The sequence below is a fragment of the Camelus dromedarius genome, chromosome 16 (assembly GCF_036321535.1).
Source record: "Camelus dromedarius isolate mCamDro1 chromosome 16, mCamDro1.pat, whole genome shotgun sequence".
Lineage (NCBI taxonomy): Eukaryota > Metazoa > Chordata > Mammalia > Artiodactyla > Camelidae > Camelus > Camelus dromedarius.
In genome coordinates, this window is record NC_087451.1 from 42,947,533 (window position 1) to 42,973,762 (window position 26,230).

A 26,230-nucleotide genomic window follows, 5' to 3' on the forward strand; every position below is an offset into this window, starting at 1 on the left:
GCCCCGGTGTTTGTTATTGTTGTGAGGGTCAGGCTGCTCCTGCTCCGCCCCCGCCATCTCATCTTCGACCAATCAATGGGGTTGTAGTTTTGAGGAACGAGTAGTAAGAACCAATCATCTTGTCGGAAACTCAGAGAAACAGTAGACTAGTCCCTGTCTCTATCCGCCATGTTAGATTCACCCCAGAATAAGCAGCAGAGCTGGCAGCGGACGGTCCTAGCACTGGCCTCCGGCAGGCGCCCCCCGGGGGCGGAAAGCTGGTAAGGAAGCCGCTGCGTTTACCTAGGAGGTGGGTGTCAGGTCGCGCTGAGAGGGCTTAGGGAAGTTTAAAGGAGGAATTCTCAGAGAAGAGGCGCTACTTTTTCCGTGTCTGGGGCAGCGGATCTTTTCAGGGGCGGGATGGGAGAGCCGTTCGTGTTCTGAGAGGCCGAGGGGGCTGATATTACCGGAGGAATGGAGGGTCCATGGCTCGGAACGCCTGGCTTCTGCTGAAGGACGCCGAGACTTCCCAGCACAAAAATGGCCTAGTCAAAGAAAAAGAGTCCTCAGGGGGTGGTGACACTGTCCTGGGGACATGGAATGCTAGGAAATGATAACTGGAAGACTAGGATGAAGTCTGCAGGGGGGAAAAAATGACATTACCCACAGAGCCTCTTACTCCTCCCCACCTCACTTTTGGGGCACTTCATAAAGAAGTCTTTTTAGTCAGGACTTCCTTGGTCCGAGCATTGGAAGGTCACCGTTTTTCCTTTTTATCTAACACGCCGCTTTCAGGTCATACATTTTAACTGCAGGATAGCTTGTGATAGGCCTTTTGTGGAAACAGTAATCGAAGCTCAGATTTCCTGGTCAGCTTCATTAAAGGGATTTTTGTTATCCTGAAAAAATCGACTTTGAGGAAGAGCTGACTTGTGCCAAGCAAAAGTGAGCCAGTGGCATGAACTTAAAATAATGCCAGTTAATGAAAGCTGAAGGCCTAGGCCCCCACTGCCTGACTTGACTAACTGCAAGGACAGATGGTGCTAACCATAGCTTTGGTATTTCCACAAGTTCAAGATTAATGCTGAAAAAAATTTCACATATAAGGTAAACAGGAATAGGCAGCTCTTTATGAAGACCTGGATATGGTCCAGCTAAACTAGAATCTCCCACTTCCTGTTTTCTTCTCCTCAGCCAACCAGCTGGAGGAGCTCCAAAGTATCTAAACTAATTTCCAGTTGTGTAATTGAGAAAAAGGGAAGATTAGTTTCCTTTTGGACTCTTCAAAAATATGGAAGTGTATTTCTCAGAAGTTGAAAAGTGTTTTAGAATGTGTTTTAGAATATACACTTTTGGCAGAGTGAATCAGTCACTTAATCTGCCCTATTTTTTTGCCCAAGATGCTGGGGAGTTGGCAGGAATTCTCTTCAGATTTTAAGGACCCCAAGAATTACGTTCTATGTGAATGAAATACTGTATGTCAGCAGGATTGGTGCTCGAAACTAGTACTAGTTTGATGGTGAACTTGGTTCTAGGTGGAGACACAGAATGGAAAAAGTTGAGGGATGATTGTCTTTGGGTTATAAAAAAAAAAAAAATCCCTGATCCTCAGAGAGTTCAAGGTCCTTTTTAATGAGGGTCTCAGTTGTATTGTTTCACAGGGCAGTTCATTCAAGCAGGACTATTTCAGATTCTAAAGACTGATTTATTATAATAATAACTTTTATATTTGAGTACAATTTTCCAAGAACTAGCATACAAATTTTTTTTTGAGCCTTATGATAACATTGTGGGGATAGCAAAGCAGAGATCTTAGACCTGTTTTACAGATTAAGGAACCGAAGCTCAGAAGTTAAATGACTTGCTCACACTTAAATGGCTAGTAATGTGCCAGAGCTGTGTCTGGAATCCAACTCTTTGAAACCCCCATGTTCCTCCCATTACACACTGAAACTCCTGAGACTGTTCCTCTGCTGTCTCCTGTGTCTGGAGTGTAAGTCAGCTCTTTGTAGATGCTTATTCAAGATTTATTGATGAACATGTTTAAAAGCTAGCCTTTTTCATTACAACTTAACTTTTTTTTTTTTTTAAGGAGGTACTGGGGATTGAACCCAGGACATTGTGCATGCTAAGCATGTGCCCTACTACTGAGCTATACCCACCTCCCCACAACTTACGTTTAGATTTAAACAAACAACTTTTTCATAAAATCATAAAAACAAACCAACCTAAATGCAACAGTAAACAGAATTCTTAAAATTCTTATCTTCTAGAGGTATAAATTCAATTGTTTTACGGATGAAATGATGTCTGTCAAAATTATCGAGTAGGGAAAGGGCATTGCCGTAACAAGTCCTGAGATGATGATAATTATGGAAGATAGCTGATGGGTCCATTGGGGTTCATTATGTATTAATCTCTCTTCTTTTGTATAGGTTTAAATTTTTTCATAATAACTGAGTTTTTTAAAATTAGGTTACTATAGTTTGTTTAAAACATGAGTTGACTATAGTCAGTCCATATTTGGGGGGTGGAAGTGTATAGGTTAAATAAAGGCAGCTTTGATTTAATCATTGTAGTTAGATGTTTACTGCTCTACACTTTTTTGTATGCTTGAAATTCTCCATGAAAGAAAAAGTGGACTACAAAAAAAAACATGAATTTGAATGAAGGGTGTTGAAACCTACCCCTATGTAGTTTCTGGGCTAGTGTTTCAGCCTCTATATTGTTAAAATTGATCTAAGAGAAGAACCTAGGTTGCTCAATTTAGGAAAAGGCTGTTTTTCCAAGAAAAATGTAGATCCATCACTTTCAAGTTTTAGGAATGTAAATTCCCAGAGGATAGAGACCTAATCTTATTCATCTTGGTATCCTGCTTCTAGTAGCTATACAGTAGGTATCTGTTTAATTCAGCAATCATTAGAGAGTTCATAAAATCCTAAAGGGATTACAAATGGTAGATGATTTCTGTGAATGTGGCCAGAATTTACATTCTCTCTGCAAACATGTATCAGTGAGATTTGTTTTAAACCACCTACTAGATAGTAAATAGCTGAAGAGCTAGGTACCTTATCTTCTCTCTGTGAGTCCTTCTAGCCTAGACCATATTAGCTCCTCACGAGTATTTGCTGAATGAATGTTTGTACAGTTTGTAGAACCTTTTCTAATGTGTTTTCTCTCTCACCCATCGTCTCTACTCTAGCCCCACAGCATGGAACCACAAGTTACTCTAAATGTGACTTTTAAAAATGAAACTCAAAGCTTTCTGGTTTCCAATCCAGAAAATACAACTTGGGCTGATGTGGAAGCTATGGTGAGTGTTACTTTGTTTCTCCATCCATTAAGCATAGCTATTTTTTCCAAAGGTAGCTATTTTTAGCAGTGCTTCCTTGCTGTGAAGTCTGTCATATTTACCATTTCTGGGCCTTTTGGAAAATTATTTTTGACTGGGATTCAGTAGTCATATAGGAGATATGCCCTGGTGAAGGGAACAAATTCCTTTTCAAGAGTTTAAAAAGGAAAAGTAAAAAAAAAATTTTAATGAGATAGGACTAGAAAACCTGTTAATTTTAGAAACAGTCAGAGGAATGAATTGCCTTGGGCTCTACCCTGACCAGGCCTCAGGGGAATGTTCTCCTGCTGGAGAATAGTTAGGTTATTGTGGTTTGTGAACCACCAAGGATATAATTTGTGTTTTGCAAGAGTTGATCAATTGCTTTTATTGCAAGATCAGAGACTAAGCATCTCAAAGTTGAGCAGAAACAACTCCCACAGGTGTCCAGACAGCAGCTGATCTATTCTTCTTTCTTTTTTTTTTTTTTTTTTTTTTCTTGTTAATGCTTTTTCCTCCTCTTGATTTGCCCTTTGTACTCTTCTGGTTTTGTTTGGTTTGCAATGGTGAATGTTTTACTTCCTGTGTAACTATGTTTATCTAACAAAACACTTCAGTTAAAGCCTAGTTTTTCCTGTATGGTAAAAACCTACCTTTATCTGGTTATGTGTTATGGTAAACAAATAGAAAGAGAAATGATGAAGAGACCTCAAAAGATAATCTGATCTAGTCCTCTGTCTTCCAGCAAATATTTTTTTATACTATCTTAGACAGATGGTCATCCAGAAAGTTGTTTCTTATTTGTCAAATGATCTAAAAGTCAAACATAGTTATCTTTCTTTTCCTAGTTAATTAAAGCAGCTAACAGCTTGCCTTTTTTCTTTATTGTAAATTTTAAATTATAAAAGTGTTAATACATGCCCATTATAAGAAATGAAACAATCCAAATACATCTGTAGAAAACATCAGTATCTCTCCACTCCCCACGCCTTCCATCCACTACTCCCACCTCTTTGAGATAACCAAGTGTTAATGGCCCTGTATGTGCTTCCCACATTTTCCATGTTCATACAGATACCATACCAGTATCATACTATAAACATTATTCTGCAGCTTGCTTTTTTACCCAACATATATCATAGGCGCAGTTCTCAATGAATAGATAAGGACCCACGCCCATTTTTTTATTTTTTACGGGATAAGTCATTAGATCTACTTATTTATTTATTACTAGTTTTGGTTTTGTTTTGTTTTTTCAAGCGGAGGTATTGGAGATTGAACCCAGGACCTCATGCATGCTGAGCATGCGCTCTACCATTTGAGCTATACCCTCCCCCTTCTTTTTTTAAAAGCTATAGATTATCCACAGTGTTGTTGGTATTGTTATATGATAATTTAACAATCCCTTATTGAAAGATTGTTTCTAGTTTTTTCCATTAAGATATAATTGACATATAACATTATATTAGTTTCAGGTGTACAACATAAAGTTTAGTTAACATCCATCACCAGATATAGTTAGTTTTTTTTCTTGTGATGACAGCTTTTAAGATCTTCTCTCTTAGCAACTTTCAAATATACAATACAGTACGTATTATTAACTATAGTCACCATGCTGTACGTTACATCCCCAGGACTTGTTTATTTTATAACTGGAAGTTTGTACCTTTTGGCCACCTTTACCCATTTCACCTGCTTCCCATCCCGTGCCTGTGGCAACCACCAATGTGTTTTCTATGTCTATGAGTTTATGGTATTTGTTATTTTTAGGATTCCATATGTAAGTGAGATCAGTGTTTGTCTTTCTCTGTTTTATTTCACTTAGCATAATGCTCTCAAGGTCAAAACTTTTTTTTTTAACCACCATATTTTATGGTGGTTAAACTACAGTAGATCTCTCTTCATATGTATAACTTATGCACTGTTCTATAGGATGAAGTTTCCCAAAGTGAGATTAATGGTTCACAAAACATGTGACTTTAAATTTTAATAAGTATCTGCAAGGTGCTTTGCACAGCAATTGTAACACCCCACAGAAATGCATGACATTGCCCTGAATTTTTGACATGAGATGTATGGCTTTAAAAATTGTTTTGCTATTCTGTTGAGATGACATCTCATTGCTTTAATTTACATTGCTGTGACTATCATTAAGGTTGAACATCTTTTCATATATTTGTTAGGCATGTCTGATTTCTTATATGAAATTTCTGTAGATTTTGGCCCACTTCTACCTGGGTTAAAATCTTATGATTAGCAGTTTTGTAGATGCTCTTTGTATATTACAGATATTAACCCTTTGTCTCTTATGAATTGCAGATATTTTTCCCAACCTATTGTTTGTCTTTTGACTTTGTTCATGGGTTTTTTAAAATTATATAAAATGTTTAATTTTTATCTAGTGAAATATGCCCATTCTTTCTTTTATGACTTCTAAGTTTCTCTTACAACCTGCCTTTTTGATAACTTCATCATGTAGTGTGTACATTTCATTTGCAGGTGAAAGTTTCATTTGATCTGAACACTATTCAAATAAAATACCTGGATGAGGAAAATGAAGAGGTAAAGTATATTATGGTACCCATGGCCAGGTATCCAGAATAGGGATCTTACTTCTTAAGAGGGATGTGGTGCTTGAAAAATTCAGGATAGTGTTCATCTTATTTGTGTAGGGGTCTAAATGTATTTGATAATTGCATGTTCTAAGCCAACTTGTGGCATCTGAGATGGAGTTGAGAAATAGGGAAACAGTATTGAAGAAGAAAATCTGAGCAGTAGCTTTTAAAACTATATAATGATCTTAAGTTCAAATATATCACAAGCTGCTTTTTAGTTTATAATAATAAATGTAATAATGGCAATTATTATTGAGTGGCCATAATGTGTTGGACTAACAGCACTATGTGTTAGATACACTATTATCTCTGTTTTATCCATGAAGAAACTGAGACACAGAGAGGTTAAGTAACTTGACCAAAGGCACAAAAGCTTGAAAATAATAGAATAGGGGTTCAGTCTATACCCTCTGGCTCCGAAGTGCAGGCTCCTAACCACTATATTATGCTTCCTCTTATTGTACCTCAGATAAAGGAGGATAAAATAATTAAGCAATAAAATTCCTCAATTATTATTCATAGCCAGTTCATGATACTGGAAAAGCTGACCCCCAACCTGAGATTTTGCATCTATCCTGTGAGGCTAGTAGTAGTAACAGAAATGCTCAACTGATGAGAGGCTTATAATTCACTGTTGCTTTTTTCCTTTTGCAGGTATCCATCAATAGTCAAGGTGAGTTCCTAAGAAAGCCTATTTAACTTTATTTAAAAGCCTTAATCTGTTCATGAGCGTTGGCATTTGCATTTACACTCAAATCTTGTTGCAGTGTTTATTTTAGAGTAGAATTTGGTGTGCAATAAATTGATAGGACACTCACTTATCCATGGGTATTAGTTACATAACGGATCTTTATAGCAGTTTTTTGTATATAGGTCGGTGCCTTTGATTAGACCCAAAGGATAGCTTTAATGGGAAGTTCTCTTATATTTAAGATGCTAATGTTTGGAAAATATACCTCCCAGTTCAACACATATAACTTGTTCTCCTGGTGTTGCATTCATCTTTAACTTGGTTATATATTGATAATGTCAATTTATAAATTAGTGGTATTCCAGCAGCTTATTTATAAGATGGTGAGTTATTCAAAGCATGAGGTACATTTTCCCACAGGAACAATGTTATGTTTGAGGATTAGTTTCCTAGGCTTGCCCCCAAAAGCTTATTTTAACCAGCTGAGATGACCGTGTTAACACTGTCCTTGAACTCCCTTGAGTCCTGAGCTTCACTAAGCCTAGTATGAGAGAGTTGGGTTGAGGTTTTGTACCTGGAAATCTCCAGTAGCAAAGAGAGGGGGGCTTAAGGGGGAGAACTAATCTGTGAGCTTCTATTTACAATGCGATGAGAAGGGACTTTGTCAGCAAAAACGTAGTAGCTATTCATGTATAAAGATTGTAAGCTAAGAATTCTTTTTTTTTTTTTTTTTTGAAGAATTCTTAGAAGTAAGAATTGACTGTGCTTAATAGAATCTTTTGGGCTGATGAAAAAAATCATAGTATGTATTTTTTGTCCTTCTAGGAGAGTATGAAGAAGCACTTAAGGTAATGATTTTCATCTTAATTTCAAATAATTTTAAAAAATATTTATGGACTAAAACTTGAGCCTAAATTCCATTAACCATGGGGAGAAACTAATGACTATAAGCATGGCAATTTTTAGGGAGACTGTGGTGAACAGGGCATCCCACTCAGCAAAAGGTAGCTCCTAAGACAAAGATTGTTTCCAGTTATCATTGCATCGTATTGCTTGTCTTGATGCCATCGTCCTGGGATTTCAAAATACAAAGAACCCTCTGGAATGATGCTTTCACATTTTCCATCTCCTTCCTTCACCTTGTTCCCTATAGAATATTACACTATAATGTGGAAGAGTTTAAGGTATAAACCATACAGTTACAGACAATCTCTTGTTTGTCGGTAATGAATTAGAACATTCCTCAAGGTCACTTATTTAAGGTGTGCCAAGCTGACCTTTCACTGATTATCCTTTATGAACTTCTAATCCAGACTAAGCCATTTTCCATAATCACTTTTGGTCTAGGGAAGTAAAGGCAAGATTTTTTTTAAATCAGGAGCTGGATTTACCCTTTCTGGGTTTTAGTCAAAATTGTTATTCTGGGTGCCACTTGTTTCAAAAGTTTGGCCAGTGTCTTCTTGGTTTTTACTCAGGAACCTTTATTTCCAGCCAGTCTCTTGGTTTTAGATGTTCAGGCCCTTCCCTCGTTTCCCTTGGTTGAGATACCCATCTCTGTTAATAATTTCTCGTGCTTCATAATTTCCCTCTGCCCCAGTTTTCGTGTAGTCTTCCTATTTCCTCTTTGTTTTTAAGGTATTTTAACATGCTGTCCCCCCACACTCCTTTATTCTTGTCCAACTCTTCTGTCTTTTGTCTTTCCCTATTCTCAGAAACCATAGTAGTTTCACCAAAGAATCTTCTAAGAAGTTCAGAATTCTTCTGCCGTTCCCTCGGCCACCATTAGTTTACCTATTCAGTCAGAAATTTTGGCTCTCAGGAGTCTAGAGTTTATGTAAGCCTGTCTTGCCCCAGAAAGCAAGACTTTTTATACACTTTTTGTATAGTACTGTATAATACTTAAGATATCATGTTTATATTTGGACATATTTCATTATACTTATTTCTTGAGCAATTTTTTCACAGACTCTACCAAACATTTTACAAAAAGCTTGATTTATGGTCTAGAGTAGGAGCTGGCAAACTATAGTTGGTGAGCTGGCCAATATGATTTTCTAAACATTGTATTCCATCTGAATTTCATACGGTACAGACAGCTTGAACCTGTCACTCAAATAGAAGGTTCCTTCAGTTCTCAGGCCAACTTTCCTTCCGAGATAAATAAATAAGAAATCACCTCATACCTGTCAGAATGGCTGTCATCAAAAAGACCAAAATCTTGTACACTATCAGTGGGAATGTAAATTGGTGTGGCCACTGTGGAAAACAGTATGGAGGTTCCTCAAAAAATTGAAAATAGAACTACCATGTGACCTAGCAATTCCACTTCTGGGTGTATATCCAAAGAAAACAAAAACACTAATTTAAAAAGATATATGCACCCCGATGTTCATAGCAGCATTATTTATAGTAGCCAAGCTATGGAAGCAACCTAAGTGTCCATCAACAGATGAATGGATAAAGAAGATGTAATGTATGTGTTACACACATACACACCCTGGAACACTACTCAACCATAAAAAAAGAATGAAATTTTGCTATTTGCAACAACAGGGATGTAACTGAAGGGTATTGTGCTTAGTGAAATAAATCAGAGAAAGGTAAATACTGTATGTTATCACTTATATGTGGAATCTAAAAAATAAACATGATGGTAATAAGAAAGAAACAGACTCACAGGGTGGGGAGGGTATAGCTCAGTGGTAGGGAACATGCTTAGCATGCACAAGGTCCTGGGTTCAATCCCTAGTACCACCATTACAAAAATGAATAAATACATAAACCTGATTCCTCCACCCCTGCAAAAAAAAAAAAAAAAAAAAAAAAAGGAAACAGACTCAGATGCAGAAAACTGATGGTCACTATTGGGAAGGGAAAAGATAATATAATCAAAAATTTTGAATCACTATGTTGTACACCTGAAACATATAATATTGTAAATAACTATATCTCAGTTTAAAAAGAAAAAAAATATTCTGTAGAGTATATATAGAAAACTTTTACAAAAACTAAAGTATTTGGGCATTTATATTTAGTATAGCTCTACAATCCAATTTCTGTTGACAAATTAAGTGTTAGGAGATACGGTACATATACAAAAGAACTGAATAGCCAGCAAAAATATTTTAACCCTTGATCAAGGATGACATGCCTGATTTAATTTTTTTAAAAGAGGATACTCCACTTATGAATTCAAGTTTGGTTGGTCCTTTTTAGTCTTTTTGCTCAATATTTTGAATACTTCCATTTTCTTTTTGTAAAGCCTTTGAGTTTCTTTGTTGCTTCCTAATTCTTGTTATTTAACAGCACACTTAGCTGGTACATGTTCACATTCTTCCTGTGCTTTTTGATTTGATGTTTTCTTTTGACTTTGGTAACAGAGTTTACTCTTATGTTACATTGTTTTTCTGGCTGAGGCTGCTCAAAGCTACAGTGTTCTTCAGACAAAGCCTGGCCAATATTATGTGGCTCTTCTAGCAAAGGTTGATCAACTTACTCTTCTGACAAAGGCTGGTCATCTTGTTCTTCTGACAAAGACTTGTCAGTTTTTCTGAGTTGCTTCCTGAGTCTTTCCTCTTCAGCTAATTCGAGATGTTTCAGATGATCAGGATATACACCTGTGAATTGAGATGCCTGTGAAATTTGAGCCTTTTCTCACCATAGCGATTTCTTACAATTTTGCTAACTCTTTAGTTTTCCTCAAAATGTAAAGCTCTGTCCCTTGCGAATGCTCCCTACGAAGGCCTACAGATGGTTAGGTCACAATGTCCTCTGTTTCACAGTCTTATTTCTCAATCCTACTGGTAAAAATTCCTTTACTACATGTCCCAAAATTCCCTGACCGCCATCTTGCTGCTGGCCTCATCCTGGCCACATATTTAAAAAGTAAAGTTTTATTGGAAGGCAGTTGTGCCCATTCATCGTGTATTGTCTGTGGCTGCTTTTGTGCTACAGTGGCAGAGTTGAGTAGTTTATGGCAGAAACTGTATGGCCTGCAAACCTGAAATATTTATTATGTGGCCTTTTAAGAAAGTTTGCCAATCCCTGACCTAAGATAATAGCTTTCAAACTTTTTGGCCATAGAATGCTATTTTTAAATGGAATCTTAGGAGGTGTAATGTGTGAAAATAGATAAAGGGAGAATAGTTCTTGTTACTGGGTAATAAGTGAAAAGAGCTAGAACCCCATGGACTTGATCCCTAATCTCTTCCTGGATGCTGAAGTACCTTCGTAGAACCTCAAATGCTCCTTGAAATAGAGTTTTCAAAATAGGATATTTAAGATGATGCTGTTTGAAAAGAAGTGACCACTTAAGCATACTTTCCAAAATACTATTTGTAGTGGGAAGGACGCTTAATTATAGGACATAGCTTTAAGTTTCCTGGGTTCTAGGATTGACTTAAAAAGTTGAGATTAGAATCCATAAGTGGAGTCTTGCATAAAAGCCAATTAGCAGATGGTAACTAGATTTCTTGTGGTGATCATTTTGCAGTGTATACAAATGTCAAATCATTATGTTGTACACCTGAAACTAATAGAATGTATGTCTGTTACACTTAAACTTAAAAAATAATTAAACAGAAAAGTAGTAACCCAGTAAAATAAAAACATCTCACCTAATGCTATAGTAAAAACCCACTTTTTAATAACAAAACCGTTCCTAGTCAACATTCTTGGCAAAGAAATAGCAGGCTGAGTATTAACAAATTTGTCATTTGATTTAATAAAACAAACATCCTGAAATTTCTCAGCATTTTTCACCACACCTCTTCTGTTTAGGTGTCTTTGAAATTTCATTTAGGAAAGGAGAATCACGCGATATTGTTTTTATTTCACAATGTATGCTCTCAGATGGCAGTGAAGCAGGGAAACCAACTGCAGATGCAAGTCTATGAAGGCTACTGTGTTGTCAATGAAGCCCCACCCCGAGTTGGAGCAGAAAAACGACCAGTTGCAAGGACAGGGAAGAAGCCACTTGCTCATTATTCTTCACTGGTGAGAGTCTTGGGATCAGACACGAAGACCCCAGAGGAGCCTGCAGCACAGGTACAAAGGGAATGGACCTGTCACTTCTATTTTTCTAACCTGTGTTTCATTGTCTCTGGTCTGAGATTTGAGCAATTCCTCAGATTTGGAAGTTACCGTGACCATCTCCATCTGACTTTTTGAAACTAGTAACAGTGTTTACTTCTGGAAAGGAGACAAAGAGGGTGACATAGAGACTTTGGGGTTTTCCAGTATTCCTTCATGCTTTTTTTTTTTTTTTAACCATATGTTTATATTGTTTGACAAAAGAAACCTCAAAATAATGTTTCAGGAAAATTACTTTAAACAGAACAAAAAGTAACCTCCAAGATCTTGGATTGTGTTTTCTTGCAGCAGTTTCCACCGGCTCCATGTGACGCAGACCAGCCTCAAGACAAGCCCCCAGACTGGTTCACAAGCTATTTAGAGACAGTGAGTGTTCTCTCTGGCTTGGGTTTTAGCAGCAGTGTTGGCGCAGGTGGAATGTGGAAGAAATAGAAAGCTGAACCCCGTGGCTGCTGCCTCTGGGGCAGGTGAATGGAGAGTGGTGGCTAATAATTCCCAGCTGGAGCAGTTCCAGTCAAGAAAGCACCTAGCTTTTGCAATGATGTACTAGAAAAAGAGGGAGTTTAATTCTAAGGATGTAAGGGAAAGGGATAAATCTCTATGCTTGAGAAGGAAGTTAGAAATTTGCTCATCATAGGATTTCTTGGTGTCTTCTTTGAACCAGTTTAGCTATGGAAGGAATAGACCTTCTTTTGCTGTGTTTCTGTCCATGAATTCAGTAGCTCTTATCTGTTTATTATGTTCTTAATGTTATACCAGAGATGGTGAGGCTTCAGGTCTGTGTGATAGTTTCTTGCCTTTTTCCAATCTTGGAGCTGAGGATTTTTTCCCCCATCTTCTCTGTATTCTAGTTCAGAGAGCAAGTGGTTAAAGAAACGGTTGAGAAGCTTGAACAGAAATTACATGAGAAGCTTGTCCTCCAGAATCCATCCTTGGGTTCCTGTCCCTCAGAAGTCTCAATGCCTGTTTCAGAGGAAACACTGTTTTTGCCAGAGAACCAATTCAACTGGCAGATTGCATGCAGTAACTGCCAAAGGAGGATCATCGGTGTGCGCTACCAGTGCAGGTAAAGCAGTAACTCAGAAATGAATAGCTATTCGTAGACCTTAGAACAGGCCTGCTAGCATTCTGGGAGATAAAGGGTGTACTCTGCCTCTGAGCATGAGATATTGCAGCTCTGGATTGGAAACAAGCTACTCTTTACCCACAAGAGAAAATAGCTATTCAAAGGGTGACTATCTAAGATCGTTATGTTCAGAAATACATTTGGCTTAACAGAGCCAGACAAAATTATGTTCCCCAGAACCAAGGATTGTCTCCCTATTCCAAATGCGTTCACATCGTGCTCCCTCCCATAGATTGTCCTTTGAAATAAAAATAGGCTAAGTATTATGATCCTCATTTTATTAATGAGGATGGAGACCTGGCATGGTTGGATGACGTACTCAGGTTACCACCTAGCTGGTAACAGAGCACATATGGAAGTCTGGGTTTGTGTCTCCCAACCTCAGGTCTCCCTACTGTGCCATTCTTTTCCTCACAGCCTCTGCCCATCCTACAATATCTGTGAAGACTGTGAGTCAGGGCCGTATGCCCATGACTCCAACCACGTGCTGCTGAAGCTGCGGAGACCTGTTGCTGGTTCCTCTGAACCCTTCTCTCACTCAAGGTTCTCTACCCCTCGTCTTCCCGCTGCTCTGGAACAAGCCAGGTGAAACCATATGTGCACGGGATGCTTGTTTTCCGGTTGGCTTCTTGGTTTTGGTGACAGGGTGTGAATCACAAAACTACAAATAGTTAGTCTCCTTAGTTCCTGCTCCTTTCCAGTTGATGCGCAGTGATGGGGGTAATTATCCAAAGCTCATAATGAGCTGGAAATAAGGACCATAGAAAAAAATTAAGAAACTAAACTAGAGGCTGGCACTGATGGAGACCACAAGGGGCTCAAAATAACTTCAGGATTTGTTTGTGAGGTTTGGTTTTTAAGACTTTCATTTGTTATCTCACAGGCTTCAGAAACAGGTTGACAAGAACTTTCTTAAGGCAGAAAAGCAAAGGTTGCGAGCTGAGAAGAAACAGCGGAAAGCAGAGGTCAAGGAACTTAAAAAGCAGCTTAAACTCCACAGGAAGATTCATCTGTGGAACTCGATCAATGGGCTCCAGAGCCCCAGGTCTCCTTTGGGCCGACCCGAGAGCCTGCTGCAGTCCAACACCCTGACGTAAGCCCCGGGCCAGGGTTGGGGCAGGGCGGGGGCCAGGGCTTTAGGCCGAAGCCGTCTAAAACTGGAACTTCAGCCAACTTCTGTCTTATTTTTTGGCAGGCCATAACACCCAAACCCTTAAAACTTCCCATTTTCTGATCCTAGTGTTCTTAAAGGGAAGTTTGGTAGTTATCTTTGACACTTGCTTTGTTGCCTTCTTCAGAAAGAAACTAGTAAGGTTCAGAACTAGCTGGTGTGACCTCTCTTCCCTGGAGGCAGCCTGGATTTGAAGCGAAAGGAGTAAATATTTTAAGAGTCCAACTCTGTAGCTGTTTTATTTATGGACCCTTTTAGTTATCCTCACTGTGGGTTTTTAGCTCAGGAGTCAGGGTTTTTTCCTTTTTTTTTTTTTTTTTTTTTTTTTGTTTCTTTGTTTTCTGGTGTTTGTGTGTGTGTGGTGGGGGTGGTAATTAGGTTTATTTATTTATTTTTGGAGGAGGTATTGGGGGTTGAATCCAGGGCCTCATGCATTGCTAAGCATGCACTCTACCACTTGAGCTATATCCTCTCCCCACCCCACCCTGTCCTCTTGTTTTTTAAAAAAAATTTATTAGTATTATTTTTTAAGGCAAATGTGTTAGTACCTTCTCCAGGATCACGGTACTTTGAATCACAGTATTAGCTATTCAGAAGCTGTCATACCCAACAGCAAGTGACTTAAGTATCTGAATTTCTGTTCAGGCTCCCCTTGCAGCCCTGTGCCCCAATGATGCCAACCCTCAGTGCAGCATTTGTGGATGAGAATTTACCTGATGGGACTCACCTTCAGCCAGGAACCAAGTTTATCAAACACTGGAGGATGAAAAATACAGGAAATGTAAAGTGGAGTACAGACACAAAGGTATTATTCCCCACACAATGTGAAGGTGAAATGATCTGAGGTGGCAGAGTTTCCAGCTGACAAACTTTCTTTCTTTTGCCACTATTCTTTTCAGCTCAAGTTCATGTGGGGAAACTTAACTTTGGCTTCTACAGAAAAGAAGGATGTTTTGGTTCCCTGTCTAAAGGCCGGCCATGTGGGAGTTGTGTCTGTGGAGTTCGTTGCCCCAGCCTTGGAGGGAACATACACTTCCCATTGGCGTCTTTCTCACAAAGGCCAGCAGTTTGGACCTCGGGTTTGGTGCAGCATCATAGTGGATCCTTTCCCCTCTACAGAGAGCCCTGGTAACAATGAAAAGGGCATGAACAGCTCAAGCAAAGCTGATGATCTCACCTGCCAGCAAGAGGTAAGCATTGCAGGGGTGACTAAAACCCATGGAGCCCACTCATAGCTGGTGATTCTTCCAGAAATCTGAGAAGGCTAGCTTCTCTCCTCCCCCGAACACATCGGTATGCTTATATTGGGTCTAGTCCTCAGGGATTTGTTTGCGTGTCCTTAGGATCTTGGTGCAGGCGTCCCTCAGTGCTTTTGTATGTCTTTGTAGTGATGTGTGGCCTGCCTCTCTGCTGCACAAGGGAAGACAGGGCTGTCTGGCCTGTGGAACTGCTGAGCTGATGGCTTTGCTGCTTAAATATCCCTTGTGTGTGTTTCCTGAATACTAATGAAGTTTTGCCCTGGTTGTTATTTGGTGCACAGTTTTTTTAGGCAACTTCCCTGTCTTAGTAGGGGAACTTTTTTAGAGTCTGCTGCCTTAAATTTAGTTACCCAGTGTTAATGTCCTGGTTTTGACTGTCATTACTATGCTTAATCTAAGCTATTGTCATTAGGGGAAGCTTGGTGAAGTGGGTAATAAGTGAATTCTCTGTGCTATTTTTGCAACTTTTCTATAAGTCTAAAATTATATCAAAACAAAACATTTTAGAAGATGCAGTGCTTTTGTTTTTAGGGAGCAACCATCAGCTTGCCTTCTGAGTTCTGTTGAAGGGCCTAAAATTGTCCCAATGGTTTGTCTCTAGGAAGCTTTTCTTCTGGCTAAAAAAGAAATTCAGCCCGGTGAAACATCAGAGCAGACAGAAGGGACAGGAACCTGCATCCCACAGAAGGCAAAGAATGTTGCCAGCGAGAGGGAGCTCTACATCCCATCCGTGGACCTCCTGACTGCCCAGGTGAGCACTTTGAGGGGCAAGGGACAGAAAGCGTTGAGGACAGATTTCTTAACTTTTGAAGAGAAGGTGGTGTAGCCATAGGTGGTGCCCAGGAAGTTAGAGATGTGCCGATTTTGATCTAGTGAGATGCATGGGAGGGAGATGCATCTGAATGGGAGGGAGATCACCAGTGGAAGCAAGTTTCTAAACTAAGTGTTGCCTCTTTGAATTGGGACCTCATCTTGTGCTCCCCCACAGCTTCCCTTTAGTTCCCTCTTCATTTCTGCCTGACTGGTTCACCTTCACCCCCACTGCATTTTCTCTCTTTCCTGCCATGTGGTTGTTTGAACATCTAGTTCCCACTTAACTCTTCTTGTTTTCACTTGACTGAGGTGAGGCATGAATTCGAACAGAGTGAAATCTAGAATGATGTGGAGCTCAATGATCTGCAGGTCCCATCAAGACAAAACCTGGCTCTAGTTGTGCTGCAAGTAGCCTAATGTAGCCCATTTTTCCCCAGGACCTGCTGTCCTTTGAGCTGTTGGATATAAACATTGTCCAAGAATTGGAGAGAGTGCCCCACAACACCCCTGTGGGTAAGAATGTTACTCAGTCCACCTTGTTTATTTTATTAACAGGCACAAAAGTACTGCAGTAGACTCTAGGAGTTCGTATTTTACTCTAAGGAAATAACTGGCAAGGATTTCTCCCACAATGTAATACTAAAACTGCACCCATGGGTCCGTTCTCCTTCTTCTCCCTATTGTCTGCCAGAGGCAACAATACAAGTTTGTACAAGGCTATCCCAGCACCATAAAGGGGCCCTCTTCATTTTTCTTGAGATATTTGTGTCCCTTTGTTCCTTTACATTCATGGTTTTGTGTCTTGGCCATGGTCTTCCAAAGCCAAACAACTGTTTATGATCCTTCCTGCATTGATTGATCTGTCTGAGATATGTACCTGATGATCTGAAGAAATTCTTTTGGTTTGTTTTTTGTTTTGTTTTGTTTGGAGGGGGCAGGTAATTAGGTGTATTTATTTATTTGTTTTTAGAGGAGGAGGTACAGGGGATTGAACCCAGGACCTTGTGCATGCTAAGCATGTGCTCTGCTACTTAAGCTATACCCTCCCTCCTTGGAGAAAGTCTTTAAAATAGGCCGTGAAGCATACCTGGGTTTATTTTAGCCCTGCAGGAGGCAGGAAGTCTGTGAGTGGACACTGTGGACACTGACTGTTGATGATGTGATGCTTTTTCTTGGTTGATGGTTCTCCTGTCTTCATTCTCCAGATATGACTCCCTGCATGTCTCCTCTGCCACATGACAGTCCTATAATAGAGAAGCCAGGCTTGGGGCAGATACAGGAAGAGAGTGAAGGGGCGGGATTTAAAGGACTTCCTGGTAAGGGGCTAAATATTTGTGAAGTATTTGCACCCTCCCCTTCCATACCACATCCTCTTGTTACACATACCGGCTACTAACCTTCCCTTTGTGAATCGGTCTTCTGTAGGATCTCATTTTTTGAAGTCTTCTCACCTTCACATGGCACAGATAGCAGCTATTCCTTGGCATCATATTGGCATAGGTACATGACTGGAGAAAGCCCTTTAACACTTTAAACACCAAGTGCAAAGTTCATGTCTCTTTCAGAGTCCACAGTGTCAGTAAAGAAGAGGGCTGAGAAAATTTCTTCAGTGGAGGAAGCAGAAGATGACCTGAGTGGGACCCAGTTTGTGTGTGAGACTGTAATCCGATCCCTTACCTTGGATGCTGCCCCAGATCACAAACCACCTTGTAGACAGAAGTCTCCAAACAGTGAGTGTCCCTGCATCCTGCTCCTCTCCAACCACCTCATCCCCGCCCCAGCCAAGTGGCACCTAACTTGTGATTGCCAGACCTGAGCAGGTAGAAGAGCTTTTCTTTACTGAGAGTGGAGATAGGGTATCTTTGTTAGAATTCAGATCATGCTTGTTTCCACGAATGCTACCTGACCATTTTATTTATACCATCAGGAGCAAAGCAGCGCTACCATAACTCATTTCTGCACTTTCCCAGGGGCAGAATTTCAGCTACATGCCACAGAGGAACAGCAGCCGGCTGTGCTGCCTGGATTCTGCAGTAAGGAATCTTCTTGTAAGTTGACAGAGCTCCCCAGCTGAGACCTCCTTTGGCAGCTGAGGTGTCCCCATTCTCCAAGGGCAGCAGTCCAGGAAATAGTGGGCAGAAGCAGGAGTACCAGACTAAGTTTCTAAAGGTTAAATCCTGCTGTAATAAATATCTTTATGGCAGAAATGTCTAGACGTCAGATAGGTAGAACCAGTATTGCATATTTCAAATGCTATCCAAAGAGTCAAAGTCTACTACGTCAAAATAATGTGGAAAAGTCTCTCATGTTTATTATAATGAAATTTGACCTATGCCTTTAAACATGATTTATTTCAGTTTTGTTTAAAACATACACACACACCCCACAAACACTTGTCTATAAATGCATAACAAAAAAGCCTGGAAGGACATATACCAAAATGTTTACAGTAGTTATCACTGATATGATTATAGGTACTTTTTTATTTCCTTTGTTTTTTCCTCATCCATGTTTTGTCAGTTTTCTATCGTAACTACTCATTATTTTGCAAAGAAGAGGAGAAAAGAGGTCATACAGTCCTGCAGTAATTTCCACCAAACAGTTCCTCTTTTTATACCACTGTTAGCTAATACATCAGCTTTGATTTGCCTTTTTTCCTCCTCTGTTTTATGAGGGGGAGGTAATTGGGTTTACTTACTTATTTATATTTGGAGGAGGCACTGGGACTTGAACCCAGGACCTCGGGCATGCTACACATGGGCTCTACCACTTGAGCTGTACCTCCCCCCATCAACTTTGATCTGAACCCATCTCAGTATATTAACCATCACGTGAAGAGGGAAATGGATGGGGTTTCCTTGTTTCAAAATTTCATAGTGTTCTCAGAGCCTGGATGTTTCTGCCGACCTCGTTTTTGTGAACTTCAGTTCTGTCCAGCTTTATGTAGCCTTCAGACTTAGAATATGGCCATGACGATGGTTTCAGCAGCAGCCCTTTCATTGTTCGTCCCTCTCCTCCAGCTCTCATATTTGTGGCTCCTGACCCACAAGGCTTGGTAGGGTAAGGTTACCACCAGGAGCTGCTTTTAACTTGTACCTTAAAATTGGTTGCTTTCATCTTTTAGTGAAATTTGCCTCACCTGGAGAGGGACCACTTGGCGATGAGAGGGAGGAGATTGTCCATATTGCTGAGGAAGAAGCTGTCGTGGAGGAGGAGGAGGATGAGCTCAAAGATGAAGTTCAGAGTCAGTCCTCTGCTTCTTCAGAGGATTACATCATCATCCTGCCTGAGTGCTTTGACACCAGCCGCCCCCTGGGGGACTCCATGTACAGCTCTGCACTCTCACAGCCTGGCCTAGAGCGAGGGGCCGAAGGCGAGCCTGGGGTTGAGGCTGGGCAGGAACCAGCCGAGGCTGGAGAGAGTACCCCTGGAGGGGAGAACCAGCCGCCGGGGCACAGCATCAATGACATCCTTATGACCTCACAGACTCTGGACACAGTGCCCTTGACCCCAGAGGTGGTGGGGCCTCCGCTACGGCTGCCCAGGTACCGTCCACACCCCTGTCCGCTGGGCTGTTCTCCAGAGGTGGAATAGAGAGGAATCAACTTGATCTCAAAACCTACTTCTTTGCTAGCAGGGGAAGAGACTATTTCCAATTGTAAAGTCTGAATCTAGATGAATAAAAATTGTACTTCCCGGTATTTGTGGATTCTGGATTTAATTTATGTTTTAGTTAACCTTCATTGTCTAAGTATAATCTACTTATGTTGTGATTGCTGAAAGCCAGTTTTTAAACACATACATCCCTAGACCTTCCTCTGTGTTCTGTTGACCCATGGGCAATGGCAGCAAAAACTCATTCTCGTGCTGGCGCAAAGCATAATTAGGCAGTTTAATCTATGATGGAAACAAATATACTACAAAACCAGTAGAAGTTGTTATTTTTAATTCACCATTGGATCTGTCTGTGTCATTGCTCTCTCTCAGTCGGGAAAATGGTGGAGCCTTGACTGTAACTTAAACCACTCTCCCAGGCAGCTAGGCGTTTCCCTTTATCAGCACCACTTGATAGGGTGGCGGGGAGGTGGGAGGGGTAGGGGCGGTGACCAGTCTGAAGCCAGTCTTTATAGTTTGACTGTGGCTGAAGAGGAAAACCAGAACTAGAATGAGCCCTTCTCACCTGATCCCTAAATTCAGACATGATCTGGATCAGAAATGTGACACCTATGTAGGGAATCTGGCACTGCTGTGCTGTGTTTACTGTTTCTCCACCGTTACCATAGGTGCCTTTTCAACTTACTTCAATATTGTGTCTTTCTGAAAGGAGTTCTCCTTGTGCCCAGCATCATGGTTCCCCAGGAGTGGATTTACCAGTTACCATACCGGAAGTTTCTTCAGTCCCTGATCAGATCAGAGGAGGTAAGCTTTCTCTCTTTTTCTATGCTCCTTTCTAATGGAAACTGGGTATAAATAGGCACTCTTTGTGATTCTTGGCAGTTTTTAGAAACTTGCCTTGTGACTCTTTCTGCTCCTCCCTCTTCTCCTTCTTCTGTCCTTTAGCTTAATATTTATTATTAAATGAGACCTCATAGAGGTTGGCATTGTGCTACAGTGGAAAGAACACAAGCTTTGGAGCCAGACCAGTCTAGGCTCCGGCCCCAGCTCCACCTTTCTTCACCGTTTGACCTTGCAGTTGTTCAGTAGATCTGTTTCCTTATCTACAAAAATAAGGATGATAGCACCTTGAAGTTGTGGGTAGACCCTCAAAGTCACTTCCCACTGTTCCTCAAAAAACAAAACCTAAAAGTACTTAAGAACTAGTAATCAGTGTGATAGGATTATAGATTTAATAAACAGTCACCTTGCACTGCATTCTAAACAGTTTTTCCGGTAACCACTTCCAAAATTTCTCAAGTATTAAAAGAAAGAAAGAAAGGCTTTAAACTCTGATCAGATTGCCACCTGCCTCAGAAATAGCCTTTCTGTAAATTAGGAAAAACGGGGCAGTGATGGATGCTGCATCTAACCAACCGCTCTTTTGCTTTTAGAGCTCAGAGGCTCATCAGGACTTGTAAAGAGCAGACAGAAGAGCTGTGACCACTCAAGGTAACTGGACCTTGTGCAGCCTCTTCTTCAGAAGCTGGTGGATATCCTAGTATTAGTTCTGCCTAAATGAGTCTCTTAAAGCATGCGCCACCTCCCAAGAGCGGAGAAGGAGAGCCATCATTCCTTCTTGTTCTTTCTCCTAAAGCTTGTGAGCGACACTGAACAGAGAGCTATAAATAACATTGATGTTTAAGAGTGTTCACATTCCAGACCAGGAAGAAGTGCCATCCAGTTCAACTCATACTTAGTACCAGAGGAGAAGGCAGGAAGGTCAAGCCCACCATGCATTTTTGTAACTTCTTCTTAGGCAAAGCTGCTTCTCTGTTCCCAGTCATCTCAAAGCAGTGTCTCACTGGGCTCTCCCCTACTTACAGTGTTCAGAAAATCACATTTCCTTTGGGAGGTGTTTCTTCTGATTTCACACTTGGGCAGACTGCCAGTACCTCACTGTACCCATGACCACATTAATTTTCATCTGGGACTGAAAGCTGGCACGCTAACCAGAGTGGTGTGTTTTCTGCAGTGCCTGTATCTTGCAGCCGCAAAGCTGGGCCCAGGCTTGTATCTATAAAACTGATAGGAAAGCAATCAAATTCTCTTTTTATAGCTGTTTTTTTTTTCCCTCAAGGAAATCTCATTTTCTTTCTAGGATTAGAGCCCAGATTATTTTGTAGGAAGATAATTTATGTTTCCTTAGGGAGATAATTTGGTTTTCCTCCCCAGGCACCACCACCATGGAAGCAGCATTGCTGGAGGACTGGTGAAGGGGGCTTTGTCTGTGGCTGCCTCTGCATACAAGGCCTTGTTTGCTGGGCCACCAGTCACTGCACAGGTCAGTGTATATTTTATTTTCCTGAGTCAAATCCAGGTCACCAGTGAAAATGATGACATCTGTTTGGGCTGGAGGGTAGCAAAGCCTTGTAGAGAGCATGAGCTTTAAGTTTAGTCTTTGGTTAACACAGAGCTCTGCCACTTTCCAGCTCTATGACTTTGGCTAAGTTACTTCAGGGAGGAAAGAAAAAAGACCTAATGTTTGCCGAGGACCTACTTCATGTGGGTGAAGTTCTCCCAAGTGCCAGCACTACAAGATGAATAAGACACCAGTTCCTGCCCCAAAATGGTGGGAAACAAGGGAAGTAAACAGACAGGTATCTGTGAAACTTTTTAAAGCACTGTAGAATTTAAAGAATCTTTCATTCAACTGAAAAAAATACCTAGACGTTTATAGTGCAGCGTTAAGATAGATACTGTGCCGATATTCTCGGACGGATGGAACACCTCGACCTGGTGTCAGTCCCACAGTGGAGCCAGGAAGGCTTGCTGGTAGAGAATACCTGAACTCAATCCTACAGGACAAAATAAGTGTTTGCCAGGAGACAGAAAGAGTATTGTAGACAGAGAGTAACCAGTAAAAAGACTTGGAAATGTGAGCCTGGAAGGTGAATTTGTGCTGAGAAAAGTAGGAAGAGAAAAGAGCAGTGATGTAGGCGGGATGCTGCATTAAGTGGTTTGGATTTTATTTTAAGACTAGTGGGAAGCCATTGAAGGGTTTTAGGAAAGTAATTAAGGTTATCAGATTTGTTCTTAGTAAGATCACTCCATTCCACTGCAGCATGGAGGCTGTGGGACCCGTAAAGAAATCCATTTGGGAATCCATGTGTAGGTGGAAAAGAAAGATAGAAAAGAAATAAAGGGACAGAAATAGCAAAACTTGGAGACCATGATTAAGTGGCTAGAAAGAAATCAAAAATAAAAGTTTCTGACTTAGGCAGTAATAGTACCATTTCTTAAGAGGGGATATGCCAGAAGGAGGATATATTTGGTCAGGAGGAGAGGAAAATTAGGTTAGTTTTGGGTAGTGTTGAATTTGAGACACAGCCAGGTAAAGTTATCCAGAGTGCAGTTGGACTTAGACATCTGGGTCACAGGAAGAAGAAATTCAGCCTAGGAATAAGGTCATTTATGTACAGGTTATAGCAGAAGCCTGTGGTTAGATGAGATTTTCCAGGAAGAGGGAGTAAAGCAAGAAGCAGCCTCTAAGGATCATGGAAAGAAGGAGGGTCCTACGAAGAAGCCTGAGAACTAGGAGGAAGACGAGGAAGGAGGGAGTTCTGTGCTGGAGCTTAGGGAAGGGTGTTTTAATGGAGAGGACTTGGCCAGCAGTGTCAGATGAATGAACCAGGGGGAGGGTATAGCTCAAGTGGTAGAGTGCACGCTTAGTATGCATGAGGTCCTGGGTTCAATCCCCAGTACCTCCTCTAAAAATAAATAAATAAACCTAACCCAACTACCACGCCCCCCTAAAAAATTAAAAATAAATTAGTTTTTAAAAATAAAGATGGGTAAGCCAGTAGCAAAGGAAGTTAACCATCAAAATGAGAGAGGATAATTTATAGAAAAAGATTTCTGGGCTCGCAAAAGATAGTGAGATACAAAGTAAAGTCCATGTGGAAGGATTAACCCAGAAAGGAGGATGGATAATTTATTCTGATTATAAGAGGGAAGATGGGAACAGTGGAAGAGGAAAATACCAGAGACAGTGTTCCACACATGACACTTTCTCATCTTAGTCTGCTGAACAACCCTGCAAAATAGGAGATAATCTGTGTCTCCATTTTCATAAATAAGAAAATTGGTACTCAACAACATTGGTAAGTAAACATTAAGAGTTAGGGTGTCCCAAGTGTTAGGAGGATTTAGGAAGTTTATGTGTTCCCTCCGCAAAGAGGGAGGTAAGTGAATGTTTGTTCTATTCTTTATTTAAAAAAAAAAAATGCAAAGAAGCTTGCCTAGGATGTAATTTCCCAGGTAGTTTCTTGTCCGACTCCTTTGCACATCTGAGCAAATTTCCTATACTTTCTTCCAATACCAATCTCTTACTTCTGCTTGCCTGATCATCATCATTACCTTTATCTTCACAGTGTTTCCAGAGTTTGTTTGCATCTTTTCCTTCATCTAGCCTAGTTCTAAGGACAGTTCATTAGTCGCCTGGTTTTGGGTACAAACACACCTAATCCAAACAGGACCTTCCCAAGTCCTTCTTATCCCCTCAGAAGACCCATTAGCATCAGGTGGACAGGAGTGTCATAGCCCTGCACCTGTTTACCTAGTATTTTGAATAAATCTGGAAAGATTAATATGACTTAACAAGATAATAAAAAGTTACAAGATAAACACATAACTTACGCAGGAAATGTTGTTCTGCTTTTCTTGACTCTACACAGCCAATAGTTTCTGAGGATCAGACAGCAGCCTTGATGGCCCACCTCTTTGAAATGGGATTCTGTGACAGGCAGCTGAACCTGAGGCTGCTGAAGAAACACAATTACAACATCCTGCAGGTGGTGACAGAACTCCTTCAGGTCAACAACAACGACTGGTACAGCCACCGCTACTGAGGAGTGACCTTGTATTAAATAACTTTGCCTGCTGCTCAGAGATGATCTTTATTCTGTTGTTGGGGTGTAGGGTAGAGGCCCTTGCTTATTTTTTAATCTGATGAATCTATATAGAGCCCATCATTGAACTATCAAGACAATACCTGCATTACAGTATTTTTTGGAGCAAATCAAAGACCAGAACTTACATTTTCACTTTAGACATTGGATGAATTGTAGGAAGAGCGTTTTTCAATTGATTTGGATAAAACTCCGTTTTAGTGCATTGAAGAGTATACCTTGAATTTACTATAGAACCATTTTTCTTCCTGCTTGTATTGAAGTTGAGTATTTTTCTTTGCTTAATGTGGATGTTTTTATGAGGATATCTGTTGTCAGTTTTTAAAGGAAATTAACCTTGGAAGTCATTTCAAGAATTGTAATTTCTCTAACATATCCCCAGCCTCATAGCTATGTGGTATTAAAATGACACCCAGAGTGTGACAGGAATTTTCTTACTCTTCCCTTCTCAAGGAGAAAGTCATTTCCCTGCAAGGCTTACTAATTGGCACTGTTGTTTTCTAAAGACCCCATTGATGCATATTCTTAAATGGGTCCACCTTCTGGGTGGACTTCAGTGAAAGGAGGGGGGAGTATGCTAATTAACCCACCAGCACCTGTTGAACAGTGTCTATTGTAGTAATTTTGCATACATTTTATTTTATTTAAGGGAAAAATTTAGGTAGTGTGAAATATTTTGCTAATCCTGTAAAGAAGGAAAAAACTATTCTATTAAAGGGAAAAGTAAATTTAACAGTTACCTTTTTTCTTTATGTCAAGGGACAGTTCTTATTTACGGGGGGTGGGAGTGGGCATAGACACATGAGAAAAGTGAAAGGCAGGCTCCTGTATGAATCTCAGTAAGGTTCAGGGGCGGACACATGAGTGTGTGTGAGGCCTGGAAAATCCTAATGGCCTCTTGAATGTTTGAAATCTGTTCAAAGGTATCTAGCCCTAGAGAGCCTAGAACAGGAAAAAGAGGCTGGTGTTTTACAAAACTTGGATGGGGGCAAACTCACTGAAAGAGTTTTGATTTAACCCCAGGGTAAGTGAGTGGGAAAGAGCTTGCTTACAAGGGTCCAAGTTCTTACTCTTTACAGAAGGGCGTCTTGGATGCAATTGGTAAAGAGGTAATAAGCAACACTAAAGATTTTTATTCATGAAAATTACTTGCAGAAAAAGAAGAATCTGACCCCCAGCCCAAAGGGGGAAGGATAGTAAAATAGTATTGTTTAACCTGGTTGGTATTATGAATGGTGATTTAAATTAACCATTAGCCATAATGATGTTTATTTACAGTATTGCAGAATGCTATTAAATAAACCAGGATTCAGACTACCAGCCAACCAGGCTTTTCATTATTTAAAACGTGTTTAAGGGGACTTCTGGGTAGAGGCTGAGCGGCACGGTGTGTGTAATTAATTGGGTTGATTTGGGGCGGGACTTGTCTTAACCATCTGAGTTGTATTTTGGGGGTCCAGAAGGGCCCTGGGGTCCAGTTGTCTGTCCCGTTGTACTTGTACATAACCGTTTAAAGAATGGTGAAATAAAGGTTCTTTGAAACTCTTACCTGGACTGGCTGGTCTTTGCGGAAGCAGCGTCCAGTACCTC

General features: G+C 40.5%; 1 protein-coding gene and 1 pseudogene across 3 annotated transcripts; one reads left to right on the top strand and one right to left on the bottom strand.

Annotated features, from left to right (window-relative positions):
• The first annotated feature begins 137 nt into the window (after positions 1-137).
• NBR1 (NBR1 autophagy cargo receptor) lies at positions 138-26,188 on the top strand. 3 transcript variants are annotated; one of them, XM_031468699.2, is made up of 22 exons: positions 139-260; positions 3,182-3,292; positions 5,810-5,872; positions 6,580-6,598; positions 7,442-7,464; positions 11,468-11,662; positions 11,996-12,073; positions 12,559-12,773; positions 13,251-13,418; positions 13,717-13,926; positions 14,650-14,809; positions 14,904-15,194; positions 15,865-16,014; positions 16,514-16,589; positions 17,282-17,392; positions 17,642-17,806; positions 18,047-18,124; positions 19,201-19,621; positions 20,401-20,495; positions 21,125-21,182; positions 21,906-22,014; positions 24,407-26,188. In XM_031468699.2, exons 2-22 carry the CDS (start codon positions 3,191-3,193, stop codon positions 24,578-24,580), a joined length of 2,961 nt encoding a protein of 986 aa, XP_031324559.1. In that variant the 5' UTR covers positions 139-260; positions 3,182-3,190; the 3' UTR covers positions 24,581-26,188. The 3 variants fall into 3 exon arrangements, with proteins under 3 accessions (XP_031324561.1, XP_031324559.1, XP_031324560.1); XM_031468700.2 differs by having other exon boundaries at positions 154-289; XM_031468701.2 differs by lacking the exon at positions 17,282-17,392 and having other exon boundaries at positions 138-260.
• LOC135323179 (thyroid transcription factor 1-associated protein 26-like) lies at positions 9,753-11,287 on the bottom strand (annotated as a pseudogene).
• Positions 26,189-26,230: the final 42 nt, after the last annotated feature.

Bases quoted from the DNA above. Each gene is read 5' to 3' on its own strand.
- NBR1 (XM_031468699.2), top strand. From the start codon at position 3,191: ATGGAACCACAAGTTACTCTAAATGTGACTTTTAAAAATGAAACTCAA. The intron at 12,774-13,250 runs GTAAAGCAGTAA...TTTTCCTCACAG, and splicing joins GGTGTGCGCTACCAGTGCAG to CCTCTGCCCATCCTACAATA. The intron at 16,015-16,513 runs GTGAGCACTTTG...ATTTTTCCCCAG, and splicing joins TGGACCTCCTGACTGCCCAG to GACCTGCTGTCCTTTGAGCT.